Source organism: Leopardus geoffroyi, chromosome B2, assembly GCF_018350155.1.
Source record: "Leopardus geoffroyi isolate Oge1 chromosome B2, O.geoffroyi_Oge1_pat1.0, whole genome shotgun sequence".
In the NCBI taxonomy this organism is placed as follows: Eukaryota; Metazoa; Chordata; class Mammalia; order Carnivora; family Felidae; genus Leopardus; species Leopardus geoffroyi.
Window position 1 is genome coordinate 90,778,834 of NC_059332.1, and position 16,973 is coordinate 90,795,806.

General features: G+C 34.3%; 1 protein-coding gene across 4 annotated transcripts in view; it reads right to left on the bottom strand.

Annotated features, from left to right (window-relative positions):
• ASCC3 (activating signal cointegrator 1 complex subunit 3) overlaps positions 1 to 16,973 on the bottom strand; it is a 355,335-nt gene that overhangs the window by 104,652 nt on the left and 233,710 nt on the right. For all 4 annotated transcript variants that reach the window (XM_045499142.1, XM_045499143.1, XM_045499144.1 and 1 more), the window contains exons 24-30: positions 16,597 to 16,765; positions 13,653 to 13,873; positions 12,089 to 12,174; positions 10,473 to 10,639; positions 10,219 to 10,364; positions 9,975 to 10,095; positions 7,386 to 7,528 (exon numbers count right to left, since the gene is read on the bottom strand). In XM_045499142.1, the coding sequence (XP_045355098.1) occupies positions 7,386 to 7,528; positions 9,975 to 10,095; positions 10,219 to 10,364; positions 10,473 to 10,639; positions 12,089 to 12,174; positions 13,653 to 13,873; positions 16,597 to 16,765 (1,053 nt within the window). The remainder of the gene's footprint in view (positions 1 to 7,385; positions 7,529 to 9,974; positions 10,096 to 10,218; positions 10,365 to 10,472; positions 10,640 to 12,088; positions 12,175 to 13,652; positions 13,874 to 16,596; positions 16,766 to 16,973) is intronic.

Sequence of the window (16,973 nt, forward strand, 5' to 3'; positions counted from 1 at the left end):
ATTACTAAGCATAAGATCTTTGCCTCTTTCTTCAATAAGACATGCATGATATCAACTATGGCAAAATATAAACAGCCTCATATCTTGTAGCTGCTCTTAATTACACAACTATTCCATGAAGACCAACTAAATTAAGATGTCCAATGCTCAACAAATCTGTGGATAATGTCTGTCTTGATATGTAATATTCTTAGCCTAGTAATTTCTCTACTGGTCACTAAGAGGCCTGAAGCCTGATCAAAATAGAAAGCACTTGGGGTGGGACTTCTGTATCACAAACTCAATCTATTTTGGTTTGATAATAAAACAGATTTTCCAGTTGAAAATGTGGTCACTCTTATATTAAACTCAATTTAATCTCTGATTTTTAACAATCTCAAAGTCCATCTTCAAAGCCTGGTACTAACTTCTTACCTATAGGAAGAAGTCAGTATCTATGTTGAATGAAAAGCCAAATGAATCTGAAGAACTAAAATAAAATGTCATTAGTAGAAACTCCACCAAATCTGAATTCATGATGATTTTCAGTTGTCAGAGTTGCTGCTTGCCACTTTCATCCAGGATGTCTGAGTGCTAAATCCCAGAGGTCTTTCTCTGCTCTTATCTCACTCAGCTCCCATTAACATTTAAAGTAGTTAAGCCCTCCTTCCTTCACAAAACCCTCTCAACCACACAGAGTGCTATGGGACTTTCCTTACTGGCATCACCTTCTCAGTGCCCTTTGCCAGCTCTTCATTTTCTACCCAAGCTCTACTGTGAGTCACTCCAAGCCTGCCCTCTGGTCCTGCACACTCTATATCAGGGTCTCATGTGCTTACCTGGGTGTAAAGGCTGCTTCTATGCTAACGTTCCCAATTCACATGTTCATTTCACATCCTCTGTGGGTTATACAGACTTCCTATATCTAATTGCCTTGAAAATCTTAGAAATACAAATTGACATCCAAAATATTAACTTTTTTTGTTTAGAGTTACTAACTGGGGAGCCATTCTTGATTCTTTTCATTTTCTCAACCTCCATTTTTCACTATCAGCAAGTCCTACTGAACTAGGTCACCACCATCATTAATTCCATGCTTAACTTCCACTTCAATCCATTTTCCACTAAGCAGCAAAAGTTATCTTAAAATGAAATTGGAGTATGTTATCTTCCTAGCTTAAAATATTTTAATACCTTGGAACACCCCTCCCTTAGATATCTGCTTGGTTTATTTCCTTGCTTCCTTTAGTTTTCTATTCAAAAATACCCTCACCACAGAGGTGTTCTTTACTTATATCAATGTAAAACATTCTGCTACCACCCTTAGCACTCCCTATTCCCTTTAGACCCTGCTTATTTATTTTTCCATAGGAATTATCACATTTTGACATATTTGCTTATTATCTATCTATCATCTTCACAAGAATGTTAATTCCATAAGGGTAGAAAATTTACCCAATACACAGAGGGAGGTCAAGAGACATTTCTTTAATCAATGAATAAATGACTACTTTCCCATACTGTTTAAAATCAAAATCCAAACTCTGTACGCATGGGTCTAAGGTCTTACATGAGCTGGCTTTTGCCTATCTCTGAAACTTAACTTATACTACTCTCCTCCTAGCTTATTCTGTTCCAGCTGAGCTGATCTCACTTCCTTTAACATCCTGTTCCCTTTACCTGAAATGCTATTATCTTCTCTCTTAGTGTAGCTAACTTGTTCTTATGCTTTGGGTCTCAGCTTAAATGTTATCTCCTTAAAGAAGTCTTCTCTGACCATTCTTTTTAAAGAAGGCCCACCTCCCCTTATCATATTTCATTTCTCATTTTATAGCAATTTTTATAACATTATTTGGTTTATCATATATATATTTAAAAATCTATCTAGTTGAGCTCCTCGAGAATTGGGATCAGTTGGCTAACCTAGTGCTTGGTAAGTTGTGGGTATTCAATAAATATGTTACATAAATGAACACTTTACAAATTCTGGTAAGAGCTGCCTACTGACTTAAGTTAGAGGAATACTCTTATGGGTATTTTTGATGTGGGAGAGAAAAAATGCTTAACTATGTGATACTAGGTAATCTTGAAACTGAAGTTACTGATCATGAACTAATGCCATCTGATCTCTCTAGCTATACATGTTGGTGTGCCTGGTAGCAGTCCATCATTGGTAGAAATAAAAGGATCAGATGGAAGAATATCATGAAAGGTAGTTCATGAACACTCCATGTGTATGCCTCTTCCTTCTGTGCTATCCCAAACTTCAACCCACCAAAGCTCCCTGGAGTATTTCTCACGTCAAGCTGACTGAGGGGAAAAAATACATATATATATAAATGACAAAAGACTTTGCATAAGATAGCGCCACCATCTGAAGTACTGTGATATGGTGTTATATAGCTCCTTTCGGGGATGACCCTAGAAACAGCTAAGTGTCAAGTTATTTTCTCTGTCAATTTACTGCAAAGAAGAGATAATGTGAATTATGATCCATGCTTTGATCTGTAGCTACTGGATTAGTCAAAGGGTCAGAAGCATGGCAAGAGCGCTATTGGAGGACAGGTGGCAAGAAAGGCACAAGTTTTACATGGAAGAAATTTTAGAATGGTCCCAGAACAGACTACCTATATCCCATGAAGATGTTTACCAAAAAGTTAACAGAAGTGTAGATAATGCTATTAATAGTCAAGTGGGCAAAATGACCACTTCTAAGGATATCAGGTGTTTTGTGCACAGATCCCAGTGTTGTGTGCAATGGGTTCATGTACTAAGTGGCGCCATGGTGGAAGAGATGAAAACTACACATGGGCTAAACGTGGACTTCCATCTCCACAGGTGGACCCAGCTACTGCCACTGCTCTGTGCCATTATGCCACCAATGCAAACATCCGTAGGCCCGTTATAAAGTACCCTGACCAGGGGACCAGATAGCTATCTGGCAGTAAGGAGATTATATTGAACTCTGTCACAGAAGGGCACCTATTTGGGATGATGTCTAGAATGGATTCTGTTCCAGCCTACCGAGTGCTGCCAATAGCCTCAACAGTAGGATTACTGAACACTTTACACATCATCTAGTATCTCATATGATAATGTTTCTGACGAAGGAACTCACTTTATAGACAAAGATTAATACAGTGGATGCCATGGGATTCACTGGTCTTACTGCATCCCTCATCACCCAGAAAGAGATGGCTTTATAGATTAATGACCCAGAATGGCAGCTGAGAGACACTGCTTTGTCAAGGTTGGGGTGCTATCTTATAAAATGAGGTGTATGCTCTGAACTAGTAATCATTAAATACTATTTCTCTCATTGCCAGAATATATAGTTTCAGGAACCAAGCAGTCAATGTACAAATGTCTTTTGCAGTCAACAGCTAATAAACCACTTGGAGAATTTTTGTTTCCCTTCCCTATAATTCTAGCTCTGCTAGTTTGGAGGCTTAATATCCAAGGGATGTAACAATTTACTTAGAAGCTAAAATAGCCACATCTCTCATTCTATGGAGTGAACAATCAAAATGTGGTCATAGTGTAGTTTAGGTGACCAATCCTGATAAAGAAATTGGGCTGCTGCTAAGCAATAAGGAGAGGGAAAAATTCGGATGGACCCTAGAGAAATCTTCTCACATTACACTATCCACTTGAAAAATTAATCAAAAACTTTTAAAGCCTTATATAGTAAGCATATATAAAAATCCAATTTCCAGTGTTTCAGGAAGGTGGGTTTTGGTTACTCCACTGGACAAAAAAAGCTTAATTAGCTCAGGGGCTGGTTGAAGAAGTATATAGGTGATGGATGGTAGAGAAAATAAATCACAAATGTCTGTTTGGCTCCCCAATCAAATATGTTTGGTCCTGTGTTGCAGGAATAAATGCTGTGGCCTCTACCTTTGCTATCTCATATATTTTAATTAACATATTTTACATTATTTTAACCAATTTCATTTCTCTTTCCTCTCTACCCTCCACTTTTGAATATAGCATGTATGGGTTGTAGGTAACTTTATACTTTAGTCCGCTGGCTAGAGAATATTGAGACGAGATTGTAAAAGAACCAGAGAGTGACTGGATATAACCAAGAAATCTAGGACCGATAGAGTCATGAGGAAATTTTCAGTTGTCTGCCTTGGGGAAAGATGAGTGGATTTTGGTTATATGAGGGAGAAGTGGGTTAGCTGTTAGAAGGAAATTTTTTTATTTTTTTTTAAAGTGTAGGTATGAAGAGAATGGTGTTTGATGAGTTTGGGCAGGTAAAGGACTATAAAAGACTACTGACAGCCAGCCAGCATTTGAATATCTCACCCACTGCATAAAGGCCAAAGAAGGGAAGATATTCTCATTCCTGCTGCATGCTTGAGGCCGAAGCTCGGGTATTCCAATGTTTCTGTCTTGGACTTGAAAGTTGAGAGAATGATGTAAAAGCCCAACAATCATTTGAGGTTAATGGTGGAAGTGGTGGGCATCAAACTGAGAATCCAAGGGACATGGTAGCATATGCCCACACACTTCTGAAATCACCGCAGAAAAGTCTTCCTTTGAAGGAACTTTGAAAGGGCATTACTTTGGGGGTTTCCTTATGCTGCAGTAGGATTTTACATCAATGACACACTTGAAGGAGTATTTCTGCTTCCCAATACTTTACTTTGATAATTTACTTTGAAGAAGATAGATGGATTTTTTTTTTTTTTTTTTTTTTTTTTACTTTGCTGACCTAACCTACCTGGTCCTGCCACAGAACACCAATCTGAAACTGTACAATAAGCAGCAACAGGAATTGTCACTAAGCTTCTAGTCCAGGATATTATGGCAAGTAACTCTCATAAAGATTACGGTGTTAAAAAGTCCTCCTATTTTAAGGTAATTAGGAATTCAACAACTGAAACACCTACGTTATAGGTTTTTGGTATAATCAGATTGAATCTGCATATCAATCAGTTGCAAACTCTTTCAAATCTTGATTTTAAAGGTGATGGCTTTTAGAAGAAAGACTAAAACAAAGCCTGGAGGGTCCTATTATTGTAGTGTGCTTGGTGAGATACAATGCCAAAGAATGGTATAATTTCTAGCTGTCTTATTTAGCAGTGAAAATCTATAAAATAGCAGAAACAATGCAAACAAATTCTATGGTTTCTAATTAGCCTTGGTGATAAATTTTTGTGCTGATAAAAAAAAACAAAACAGAGAAGTAATTCTACACAATGGCTGAGCTATCCAGTTGCTTAGGTCTCACACGTTAAAATAAAAAACAAATAGTAAGTGCACTCTAGTTTGGAAGAGCACATGAGGTTCACATTTGAGGTTAGTATGAGTCACATACGTTCTAAACACACAGCCTTTTATAACACATGCACACGCACAACACACACACACACACACACACACACACACACAAATACACTTTGAGCAAACGTCCCAAAATGTGTTCAATAGGTATGTACTTTGTACCTTGACTTCAAAGAAAAGTCTCCATTTGGAACACTTTAAGACCCAAGAGAAAAAAGATTGAGCCCAGACAGATGCTGCATATGAACCATCAATATTCCCTACATCTACTTTTCACCATTTGCATCCTAAGTTCAAGATACCATTTAGACACAACAGGGTGACTATTTGGACATACTAAGTGAATAACATAGGACAGGAAATCTTTTGACAAAATTATTTTTATCTTAAGTTATTTATCTTAAATATTTCATATATACACACAAGTAACATTAAGGAACTAACATTAAGGAAGTAATGATGAAACTTGAGAGATAAAAGGGTAGCTGTTACTCTACTTAAAGGATTCATGTGATACCTTTTACATGAAGCTAATACTGGGGTCTGCTACTTATCAGTGAATAAGGTCACCTGCAGGCATTTCAAATTATTAGTTAATACATGACTATAATATATATATACAGTATCATCTACCAGGTCCACTAATCCTAGATGAGTCATGAGAAGTAGAAGGGGAACATATGCCAGCTGCTGAGACTGGACACTGGTGGGTTAGAAACACTGTTTTGACTGTTCTTCAGGCTGCATGAGATCAGAAAGGGGTGATATGGTGGGAAGAGGCAGAAAATGCAACAATTTTATTGCTGATTTTATCTGTTTTTCATCATAATTCCAACTAGAAAAAGTATTTTTTAAAAACTAGGAAAGCACAAAAAAGGAAAATCACTATATATAAATCCATGGAGAGAAACAGGAATATCTACATTTAGATGTAGTGGAAGGAAACACAAAGAACCATATTAACTGATTGTACCACATAAAATGCAAAAACTACTTGTAAAAAGCTACTAAGACAAAAAGACATGCAAGGAATCAGCGAAATTAACTAATAAAAGCAGATGAAAGATTAATATGTGTGTCTCCGTATGTAGTCATAAACATATACGGAAAAAAGTGGTATCATATACTAAGTTTCAGGAGTGCATGTTTTAATTTGGTAAGGCTCTCATACAAATCTTTAAGAAAATGCTGTACTGCAAAAGATAAAACCTCAAAGGAATGAAGACACACAAAAAAAAGAGACAACCAATAGCAAACAAATCAGAGAAAAGAAAGTCAATCAGACAAAAATCAAGGTGTACATTAAAATAATAATGAATGTTTTATCTATAATATATCAACAAATTACAACATATGAGGATGTAGTAAAACTGTTACTCTCATACACTACTGACAATACACATATCAATGGTGGGGACATTAACTGGGATGTGCGTTTTGGAAAATAATTAGCAGTGTATATGAAAAGCTATAAAAATATACACATTATTTGACCCATTGCATTTTAAGTTAGAACTGTACACTGAGGAAACAAGTCTAAATAAAAACCAACCATAATAATAAAGGTGCATGATTATCTAATGATAGAGGAAAAATACAATGGAATGGCCACATAATAGAATTGTATAGACATAAAAAATTTTAATTGCTTCAAATTTCACTACTTGGCTACAGGATAACAACAGGTTTTTAATTTTTATACATTTAGTGTTTTCTAAAGTTTTGAAAATGGTCATATTACACATTTTATAGGAAGTTAATTTTGCAAAATTGATTATAAGTTGCATGAGGGCAGTGAACACTCCAATAGAAAGACAAATATGCATATTAAAATATACATAGCTGATGATGTTGAAGGGAAAACATATGGAAGTAAATATGGAATAAAAATACTTATTTAGCAGGAAAATATTGGAAGAAAATACATAAAAATATTAAAGGTGTTAAGGTGGCAGTATTATGCATTTCCTATATTTTTCCCAAAATTTCTGTAATGTTATACTAAACTTTTAGTGTAGAGTAAAACTACACATCATTAAATATGTAATTTTCATTAATTATAATACAAACTAATTTGACATGTATAAGAAGTAGAAATAAAATACATTGCTTACCTCTCTTTCATCCATATTCAACCACTGCTTTGGATCTTCTTCAGTAGCCAGAAAAGCTATCAATTCCAAAGCAGTAAGACGAGTTTGACGTCTTGATGAGACAAATATCAAAACAGGTTTGGCTGGAGAATGGCTTCTAATTGCTATTGAAAAGTTGTGGAAAATGTGGACAATAAGAGTAAGCAAGCTACTTACAACCAAATATGAATGTCATTAGGATATGAAATGGATGATACAGGAAAGCTAGTATCATTGATTTAAATAAATTCTTAATTTAGTCATGAAATTCAGCATTATCTGTGGTACTACTTGGATCTGACAACATATTGGAGAAATGACAGGAAAGGAAAGGTAGCTGAACCTACCTACGAGAGCATATTGCCTGGACAGGGGAAGCTGAACTGTGTCAGCTCCCAGTTCTACTCTGAGTTGCTGAGGAAGGTAACACAAAAGCTGAGACTCTTCAGTAAAAGCTGTATATGAATACTAAATCTAAGGTTGAGTTTTCTGAGTTGTGTTTCTGCTCACCTAAGCAACGATATTATAGAGTTAACTGGTCCTAGGGTTGGGGGAGAGAGTTAGGTCCTACCTAGTGATGAAAACTCTCTAAGAAAAGCTCCTTTAAATTAAATTTCCTTTAATTTTTGTCATTACTAGTGAATGGAATAACTAAGAGAGAGTTTGTGGGGCACCTGGGTGGCTTAGTGGGTTAAGCAACCGACTTCAGCTCAGGTCATGATCTCACTGCTCGTGAGTTCCAGCCCCGCATCATGCTCTGTGCTGACAGCTCAGAGCCTGGAGCCTGCTTCAGATTCTGTCTCTGTCTCTCTGCCCCTCCTCCACTCATGTGCTCTCTCTCTCTCTCTCTCTCTCTCCCTCAGATATAAATAAAAGCATTAAAATATTAAAAAAAAAAGATTTTATATCAATAAACTAGTCAGAGATATGTCGAATGAAGGTTTTACTTTTCTCTAAAACATATGTGTAAGGTTTCAAATGGAAAGATAACAGAATGTAGAAGAGAGCTGAAGAGAATATCATGTCTGAATCTCTGTCTGAGTGACAGAGATTCACATGGAAGGTAGACACACAGAAGATGCAATGAATAGTTTGAAACATGAGTAATTTGACTGAAAGAAAAAAAATTACCTAAAGAGCCACATAAATCATCTGACCTAACTGGAAACAGGGCTTCTTTACATTGGCTCCGAAATACTGATAAGATGGCACATATGAAATTAACACTTATGTGTACAAAGATCTCTTAACACAGAGATATTTAACAGTTTTACATAAAAAAATTCAACCTTCTGTAATTTCTTGTTTGAAATGTGAGCAGCAGAATTTCTTTCTATAGGCTTGTTTCTTAACAAGGATTATAATGAAAATGTTGACATGAACTTCACTATATTTATACTCGAAGAGTAAGAAAATAAAGCTATAAAATCCTATTTCTAAACTCAAAGAAATACAGTGATACACTACAGGTATAATAAATAGTTTATAAGGACAGCTTCTGTACTGATATTATATCTAGAGAAGTGTATTTCAGTTATTTACTATTGATTTATATAACACAAATGCTTCCTTTCAACCATTGGTATGCAATTGGCCATTCCTTACATAAACACAAGCAATCACAACAATACATACCGTGAAAAATAAACTATCTTATTTCTCACTCACAGTTTATCAGAATATAAATGGTAGTGCTTTGATAAATTGTATTGGAAATACAATGTTTAAAATACACATATTAGTACAATATTGGTATCATTTGTACACATAATCATGAATGAATCTGTCTCTTTTTTTAAACCTCAACATTTAATGGATTTTTGCTGCTGCAAGAACAGGTGTGGCTGAACAGCTCACGGCAGATTTATTGTTCATTAGTGATTTTGTACAATGCTTCTGTGGAGGTGTAAATAATCTGAACTGCCAAGATTGGTCTCTAGTTCACAATCAATACTTTGCTTCTGTCATCAGGCTAATTACAGCAGCGAAAAAGTCACCTCACAACTGTCACCTCACAATCAACAGCAGTTCACACTAGAGAATTTATTTTGGAGGTTATTTTTAATTGATATAATAAATATTCCTTATGCAGCCTAAACAAAACATGTTTCAATAAAATAGGAGTGTTATTCTTAAATCTTTCCTGCTTGCCTAATCTGTTAGAAAAGGAAAACCAAAAAATGAAGCAGAACACTGTAAAAAAAAAAAAAGGTATTGAAATTTGTAAGTTTTAGGATTTCTGATAAAAATTAAGATTATGTGATTTTTTTTTACACTTATAGTTCCTATTTATCATTTGCTCAAGCTACTACCATAAGAAAATAACTTAATAGATTAAGAATGATTTACTTTTTAAGAATACATTTTTCTACTACCAACACAGTATCATCTACAAAATCTCTCCAATATTCAATAGTTAATTCAACACACATTTTCTTTCCTTAACAGCTGAAGTAAATTGTTTTACACATTTGTGGAAGTTGGAACAGTACCGCCATTTCAAAGAAACCCGAATTATCTCGAATGCATTTAATGCTACCATACAAATTACTCCAAGGATCTGAAGCTTACCTTGAAATGTAGGCTTATTCATACTAGCCATACGAGGACAGTAATGTTGACCTGGGAAGCCTTGAATGTGAACTTCCAGTGGAACTGGACGTACTGATGGTCGGAAATTGAACAAGCCCATCTAGAGTAAAAACGAGAAAGAAATCATTTTCTGTTTTCCTATTTAAGTGTATGTAACAGTGTCTCATTAATATGGCCACCTAAGCCACACTATTAAATGCCTATTTATCAATCTTCCATATACCTGATGAATGTTGAGCCAATCAGCAAGGTCTCTGGCATTAGCTAATGCAGTAGATAGTCCAACTATTCTAACAGGCTTTTCTGTGTGTGATGAGATGAAATTTGTTCGAGATACAATGACTTCTAGAACAGGGCCTCTTTCCTCCCCTAGGAAATAGGAATAATACATGTTAATCATTTAACAAGTCCGACGCTGGCTGCTGCAAGTATGAGAGTCAAAATATGTAAACTGGCATCAGATACAGTGGTACCTACCAAGCAGATGGATCTCATCTATGATGAGAATAGTGACTTGCTTCACATAGTTCCTATTTTGCCAGCTTCTACTGACTCCATCCCACTTCTCTGGTGTAGTGACGATAAGGTCAGCCTTAGCAATGGATTTCATATCAGGAGTCACATCCCCGGTTAGTTCAATAACTCTGGAAAGGAAGAAAATGATCTTTTTCTCAGAAAACACATGCCCTTGGAAAGGTAAAAATTTATCCTTCAGAATAAAATTTTATAATGCTTAATACTACTTTATCTCCCCTTGATTTCTGAAATTTTCTGAGTCCAAAATATGTTTCTTAAGAATTGTAACAGAACATATCAATTGAAATCACTGATAATCTAACTTTCATGCAGATATGCAAAGGTGTCAAACTTTGCTATGATTATGTTTACAAAGTCTCTGCTCTATGTGTTTTTATAGAGCTGAACTCATACTTCCTTCTCCATATGTTGGAATAAACACCTTTCTAATGAGGGAAAGTGTTAATTTATTAAGACATAAAGAGGCATTCACTAAGAACATAATTACGTGTAAGCTTCATTTCTTTTTTTAGACTAAAAATTTCTATAGATACTATAGGTAAATCCAAACATACTAGGACATAAACAAGATATGCTGGGGCAAATATGTGCTACCTCATTCTAAGAAGACCTCAGTTTTATAGTGAGAAAGAGGGAAATCTGAAGGCCAATTCTAAATTTTAGGTAATCACTAGTTTTTATATCTAACTTAATTCTAAAAAAACAAAAAAGGGTAAGACTAGTTCCCCTAAGTATAGTGTTCCCAAAGCTTTTGCTCATTTTTATTCATTTTTTATTTTTGTATTTTATCATTTTGAATATGTAATATATTCACATGGTTCAAAGAATGTGTGGTGAGCAGTCTCTGTAGTATGTTTATCTTCCAATCACCTGGTCCTTATTCTAAAGCAACAACATATATTCTTTACCATTTTTTAAAAAAGTAAAAGATAGGATACTTTACTTAAAAACATTTTCTATAATATCTCTGGAGATCACTCCTTCAGTATATAAAAAGTTCATTCTTAATAGAATGATACAATATTTTGCATTGTGTAAATGTACTATAATTTATTTAGTCATGTTCTATTGGACACTCAGGTTACCTGCCACCTTGCTAGGAAAAACAATACCACAATGAATAAACTTGTGCAATACTAAAATATTCTTTAAAAAGTCATGTTCTTTAACGAATTTCTATTTTTTGGTAGATTATTTATAAGCAAAATGCCCTCAGTGTGATTTCTGGGACTTACTGTGAATGATATGAAAGGAAAATAAAGAGATAAAACTTATTTTTCTTTAGTTTTAGAATTTAAAAATTTTGAGAGAATTATTTTGTCAAGTATTCATATTAAATAATTAAAGGACTTTCATTTTTCGATACTAAAACAATGGGAATAGTGATAACATTTTAACAGTAATTACAATACCCTTTTTTAACAGTAATTACAATACCCTTAAATAAAAGACTATGAAAATCACTGTAAAAGCACTCAACACTTTTGTGAAAATCTTTTATTTGTTCATCCTTTTAGGTTACTTAAAACACATCTTCTGATAAAGCAAGAACTTACTTTTTACCAAGTTTTTCTTCTATTCTAACTTTCCAATCATCCATTCTTTCACGTACAAGAGCTTTTAAGGGTGCAATATACACTGCCTGAAAGCAGAGGGGAGGGTAAAAAGATCTCATGAAAATAGTAACATCATTTTCAAATAAAGGTAAACCCCGTAAAATTCATCCACATACGACAGTGTGGTTTAAAAATGTATCTTATATTACTGAAAATTTAAAATTTAAAATTAATGGGGAAAGTTACTAACTTGCTCAAATTACCCTCATCCAAAGTAAGACAGAAATATAAGACATCATAAAATACTGACATAGAAAATATTAAATATTTTTTAAAAGTCACTGAAGGTGTTTTAAGTATTTTATATTCTGATGAAAATAAGTTTTTCCTGTTATTATGATCAAGATTCTAACTCCTCCATGAAAAAAGTTACTACTTTTGAAATTCTAAAAAATAATCTGGTTGTTTAAATTTTAATGGAGATTTTATGGAAAATGCTAGTCATATATTCTACCTTTTCTTAATAACAATTGGTCTTTAATAATCCAAATCTATATACAGAATGTTCAGTGAAAAAAAAAAAATTTCCCTTATAAAATGTTTCAAATTGATAGGAGAGCTCTACTATTGTATTAACAGGTCTCATAATGGATCACAAACCACAAAATAGACTGAGAAGTAGGAAAACTTCAAGCTAAGCAGAGAAGAAAAGTCGCTAATTGAAAATCACTGAAAAAGGAAGTTAAAACATTTCTAAAATAATAAATGATGAGGAAAATACCACATAATTCCAATCACAATGTATGAATTAGCTTTCCTGAAAAATATGTACCTCTAAACTATGAGTATGTACTTCACATTTCAGGAAAGCATAAATTTAAGACTTATTTGACTTGCCACATTACTTTACATTAATAATATGGCATTTGCAGAAATGTGGAATAAAACTGCCTCTGTATTTCCTGTGTATAATTAAACTGTATTTGTTTAAAGATTAGGATTTCTTTAAAAAAATTTTTTTTTTTTTACATTTATTTATTTTTGAGAAAGAGTGAGACAAAGCGTGAGCGGGGGAGGGGCAGAGAGAGAAGGAGACACAGAATCAGAAGCAGGCTTCAGGCTCTGAGCAAGCGGTCAGCACAGAGCCTGATGCGGGGCTTGAACCCAAAAACTGTGAGATCATGACCTGAGCCGAAGTCGGACGCTCAACCGACTGATCACCCAGGTGCCCAGATTAGGATTTCTTTTATAGCAAAAGGATGTGATTAAAAGTCATTATTTATCTTATAAATATGGCTATGAATCAGGTATCTTATAATGAGAAAAAGACATGTGGAAATTGACATGTACATTAGAAACCTAACTAGAGAACTCCAAAGTTTAAGGTAAGTTTTCTTCTGGCCAGTTATCTAATACTGATCTGGTCCCCTGCACCCCCACCTCCTGCTCAGAAAATTCACTGAGAGAGTGCTTGTGTCCCGATGTGTATTTAGAACTGGCTAGTTTACAGATTATGAACTGCGTTTTCTAATTTAATGTAAGCATGTGATTCTTTCAAACAGACCTTTGAAGTAGGGTACTTGTTGAAGACTCTGAAAATGGCTAATTCAGCAGCAACAGTCTTTCCTGATCCAGTGGGTGCTCCAAGGAGGACATTACAGTCTGTGTGGTACAGGGTATGAAATATTTGTGTCTGCACAGGGTTAAAGTGGCTAAAGTTGTATAGTGCTTCATATGCTTCACATCCCAAAGCTGTGATTGGTAAAGGCTGAAGATCCAGTAATTCTGAAAAGATGAAACACGTACTGCCATTAAAAAAACTGGAAAAAATGCACAATACTGAATATTGTCTCTTAGGAATAAATTATAATAATCTTTAATTCCTTAGAGGGGGAAAAAAAGACTTAACAAAAATTTTTATATACTGTTACATATCTTTTTTTCCCTGTTACTACATCTATAATGTTGACGAACTGGACACTTTTCTGGGGGAGTCCCCATATACCGAATATAATGTTATACCTATATCTATCTATCTATCTATCTATCTATCCATCTACCTACCTACCTACCTATATTGCTCCTCCCAATCAGGAAAGTAATTTGAATAACAGGTGAACGAAAATATGCATGGTATAGAAGAAAACTAAATCTACCCCTATCTGTAGAAAAAGGAAAACCACTTGCAAACTTCAGTGCTAGAATGGTTACCAATAAGAAATTTCCTTTAATCTGTTAGAAAATGGGCCAAACCAGAATGGTTGAGTGAGCTATTGCTCTAGCCAATGTAAACTAAACTAAAAATAATTAAAGGAAGAAACTCAGGGGGGAGTTTCAAATCAGAGAATGACGGAGTAAAAAAGAACTGCACTGAGAAAACACATAACAGAAAGCCTGGAGAATTCTCTTCTCAAAAATTACACTTGAAAATAAAAAGCTATTTTTAAAATATTATCTTAGCTCCACAGCTCTACTCTATTACATAGGTACTTGAGAGCTAACCACATGTTTTCTATAGCAGATTATAATCTCCTAAATTTTCTGTACTACTGAAATCAAGAAGGGAAGAAGTCTTACCTTGCAATGCTAATCAAGGCATAGACATATTCTTAATAGGAACTAAAAAATAAACATTTTGGTATATATCGATTGTCGATATATATTGTTGATATAAATTAAAATGACTGACTTCTATGAAAGTTGAAGAATTTTCTTGGCTGATTTAGGCTCAGTGAGGCACCATATGCACACATGCACCCACGTACACACCTGCATGCATGCACACACGCACGTGCGTGCACACACACACACACACACACACTCAGCCAAATAGAACCGGGAATCACTGAGGTTACATCATGCATTTATAGTATCAACTGAGATGTCACGGTGGTACATTTACTGCTTTTTAAAATGTAGTCAGAAGTCAACTAATTATGTAAATAGGATGATATGTGCTTGGCCACTCAACAGAGAGGTGATAAATTGAGCATTAAAATATAATGTTAATGCACGTTAAAATCAATTACTGAAGTCAGAGATCTACTAGTGATGATGGTAGCATGTATTTTTAAACTAAAGCACTAAACATCGTTATGTATTCTGAGATTCTAGATATCATATATAGGCATATTTGATGGAAGAAAAGCAGAAGGGTCCTCTTCAGTGAGTATATCAGTAGATACTACAATCTCATTATTTCTCTGTTGACAAACTTTTTTAGTTTTATCAACATATCCAAGTGGTTTTAAGCTGTAGTCTAAAGTATTTCCCTTTAAGATATGTTAAGATAATGAACAAGGTACCCATTTGACAAAAATGGCAAAGATGAAAGTCACATTAATGCCTTCTTTCATTTCCCAAAGGATTGTTAAAAATATGTTAGTAAGAACTAATAAAAATGTTCTTACTAACATTTTTATTTTGAAAAAACAAAGAGTTTGTCTTCAGAGGAATTATATGAAAAAAAAATTGACCTTCAATTTTCTATAAATTAAAGGCCTCCTGAAATCAATAATTATCAATTATGAATTCTCAGTAAGAAATAAACTTAATATAATAAATTAATAGCTCAATCTAAAGATTTTTTTTTAAGAGCCCAACATGGCTTGAACTCATGACCCTGAGATAAAGACCTGAGCTGAGATGAAGAGTCAGAGGCTTAACTGACTGAGCCACCCTGGTGCTCCTAAAGATAGTTTTGAAATAGAATATAGGCCACTGGAAAGTATCAATATAAACATTCATGAAATTTTGCTTCTTTAATAAGTCACAATATAAACATACTTGCTCATGTTGCAAAAATCTAAAATGGATTCTTGTTAGTTGACAATGAAAAACTGTTACATGATATTGCAGACTAGTATATACCCTTTTATCATATTACTGTGGAGGAACAGAACTAACAAAAATGGTACTTGTTTGTTGGATGCAAAGTGACTTGAGGTATAGTGAATCTATTCTGTAGTGATAGCATTATCTAATTCCTTAATATTAGCATTTGTTTTTTTTGGTGTAGAAGCACACTGTATGGAGGGAAAAGAACCTATAATTCACTTTAATTAATTCATTTAACATACTAGAAATAAGTTTAAGTAAACAGTAATAAACGCAAAGAAAAAGTATACCTCCAAAGTTTCACAGAGAGCACAGATTAACACTTGCAATGGAAAAGGAAGAAAATATGGAGAAATTGTAATGATTATATGTAAAAATAGGGATAAAGGCAAAATAATACAGAAATAGTGAGTCTCATGCTTATTAGAACTATGAGATTGAACTAGACTTACTTTAATGTTTTTGGAACTAAAACAAAATTAAGGCCCACCATGAAACTCTACCAAATGTATATATAGCAATCTATTTTAGAAAGTCTCTTTTCAAACTATATTGACAAATAAGTTGGATTCTGATTCAGATTCAGACAACTTTTAAGTATAGACAATTGCAACTTTAATTAACACAACACTTCTGCAAAATCAATGATTCAAGTTACTATTCAATGTTACCTGTATGAGGAGGATGTCTCTCTGGTAGAATCAGATGTTGAAAGTTGATAATGCATACAGCCTCAGCTCCTAACCATCTATCAGACACTGCTCGGATGTAGTATTGGGAAGGCAAAGGCTCAAAAATAGGGATTGTAAACACCAGTAGTTGAGCTTCTTTACTAATAACCTAATGTGAAATAAAGTCTCAAATGAACATGAATATGCTAATGATAAAGGCCTTCTCAGTCTATGGTTAAGACAATGATATCTACAGCAAGAGGTACTAAAGATAAAGAAAATATCTTAGATTTCTAAATAGTCGAGATTTTCAGGCACTTTAGAAATGTGTAGGTGGTTTCCTTCTGAGGATACCTGATATTGTTGAAAGTAAAATT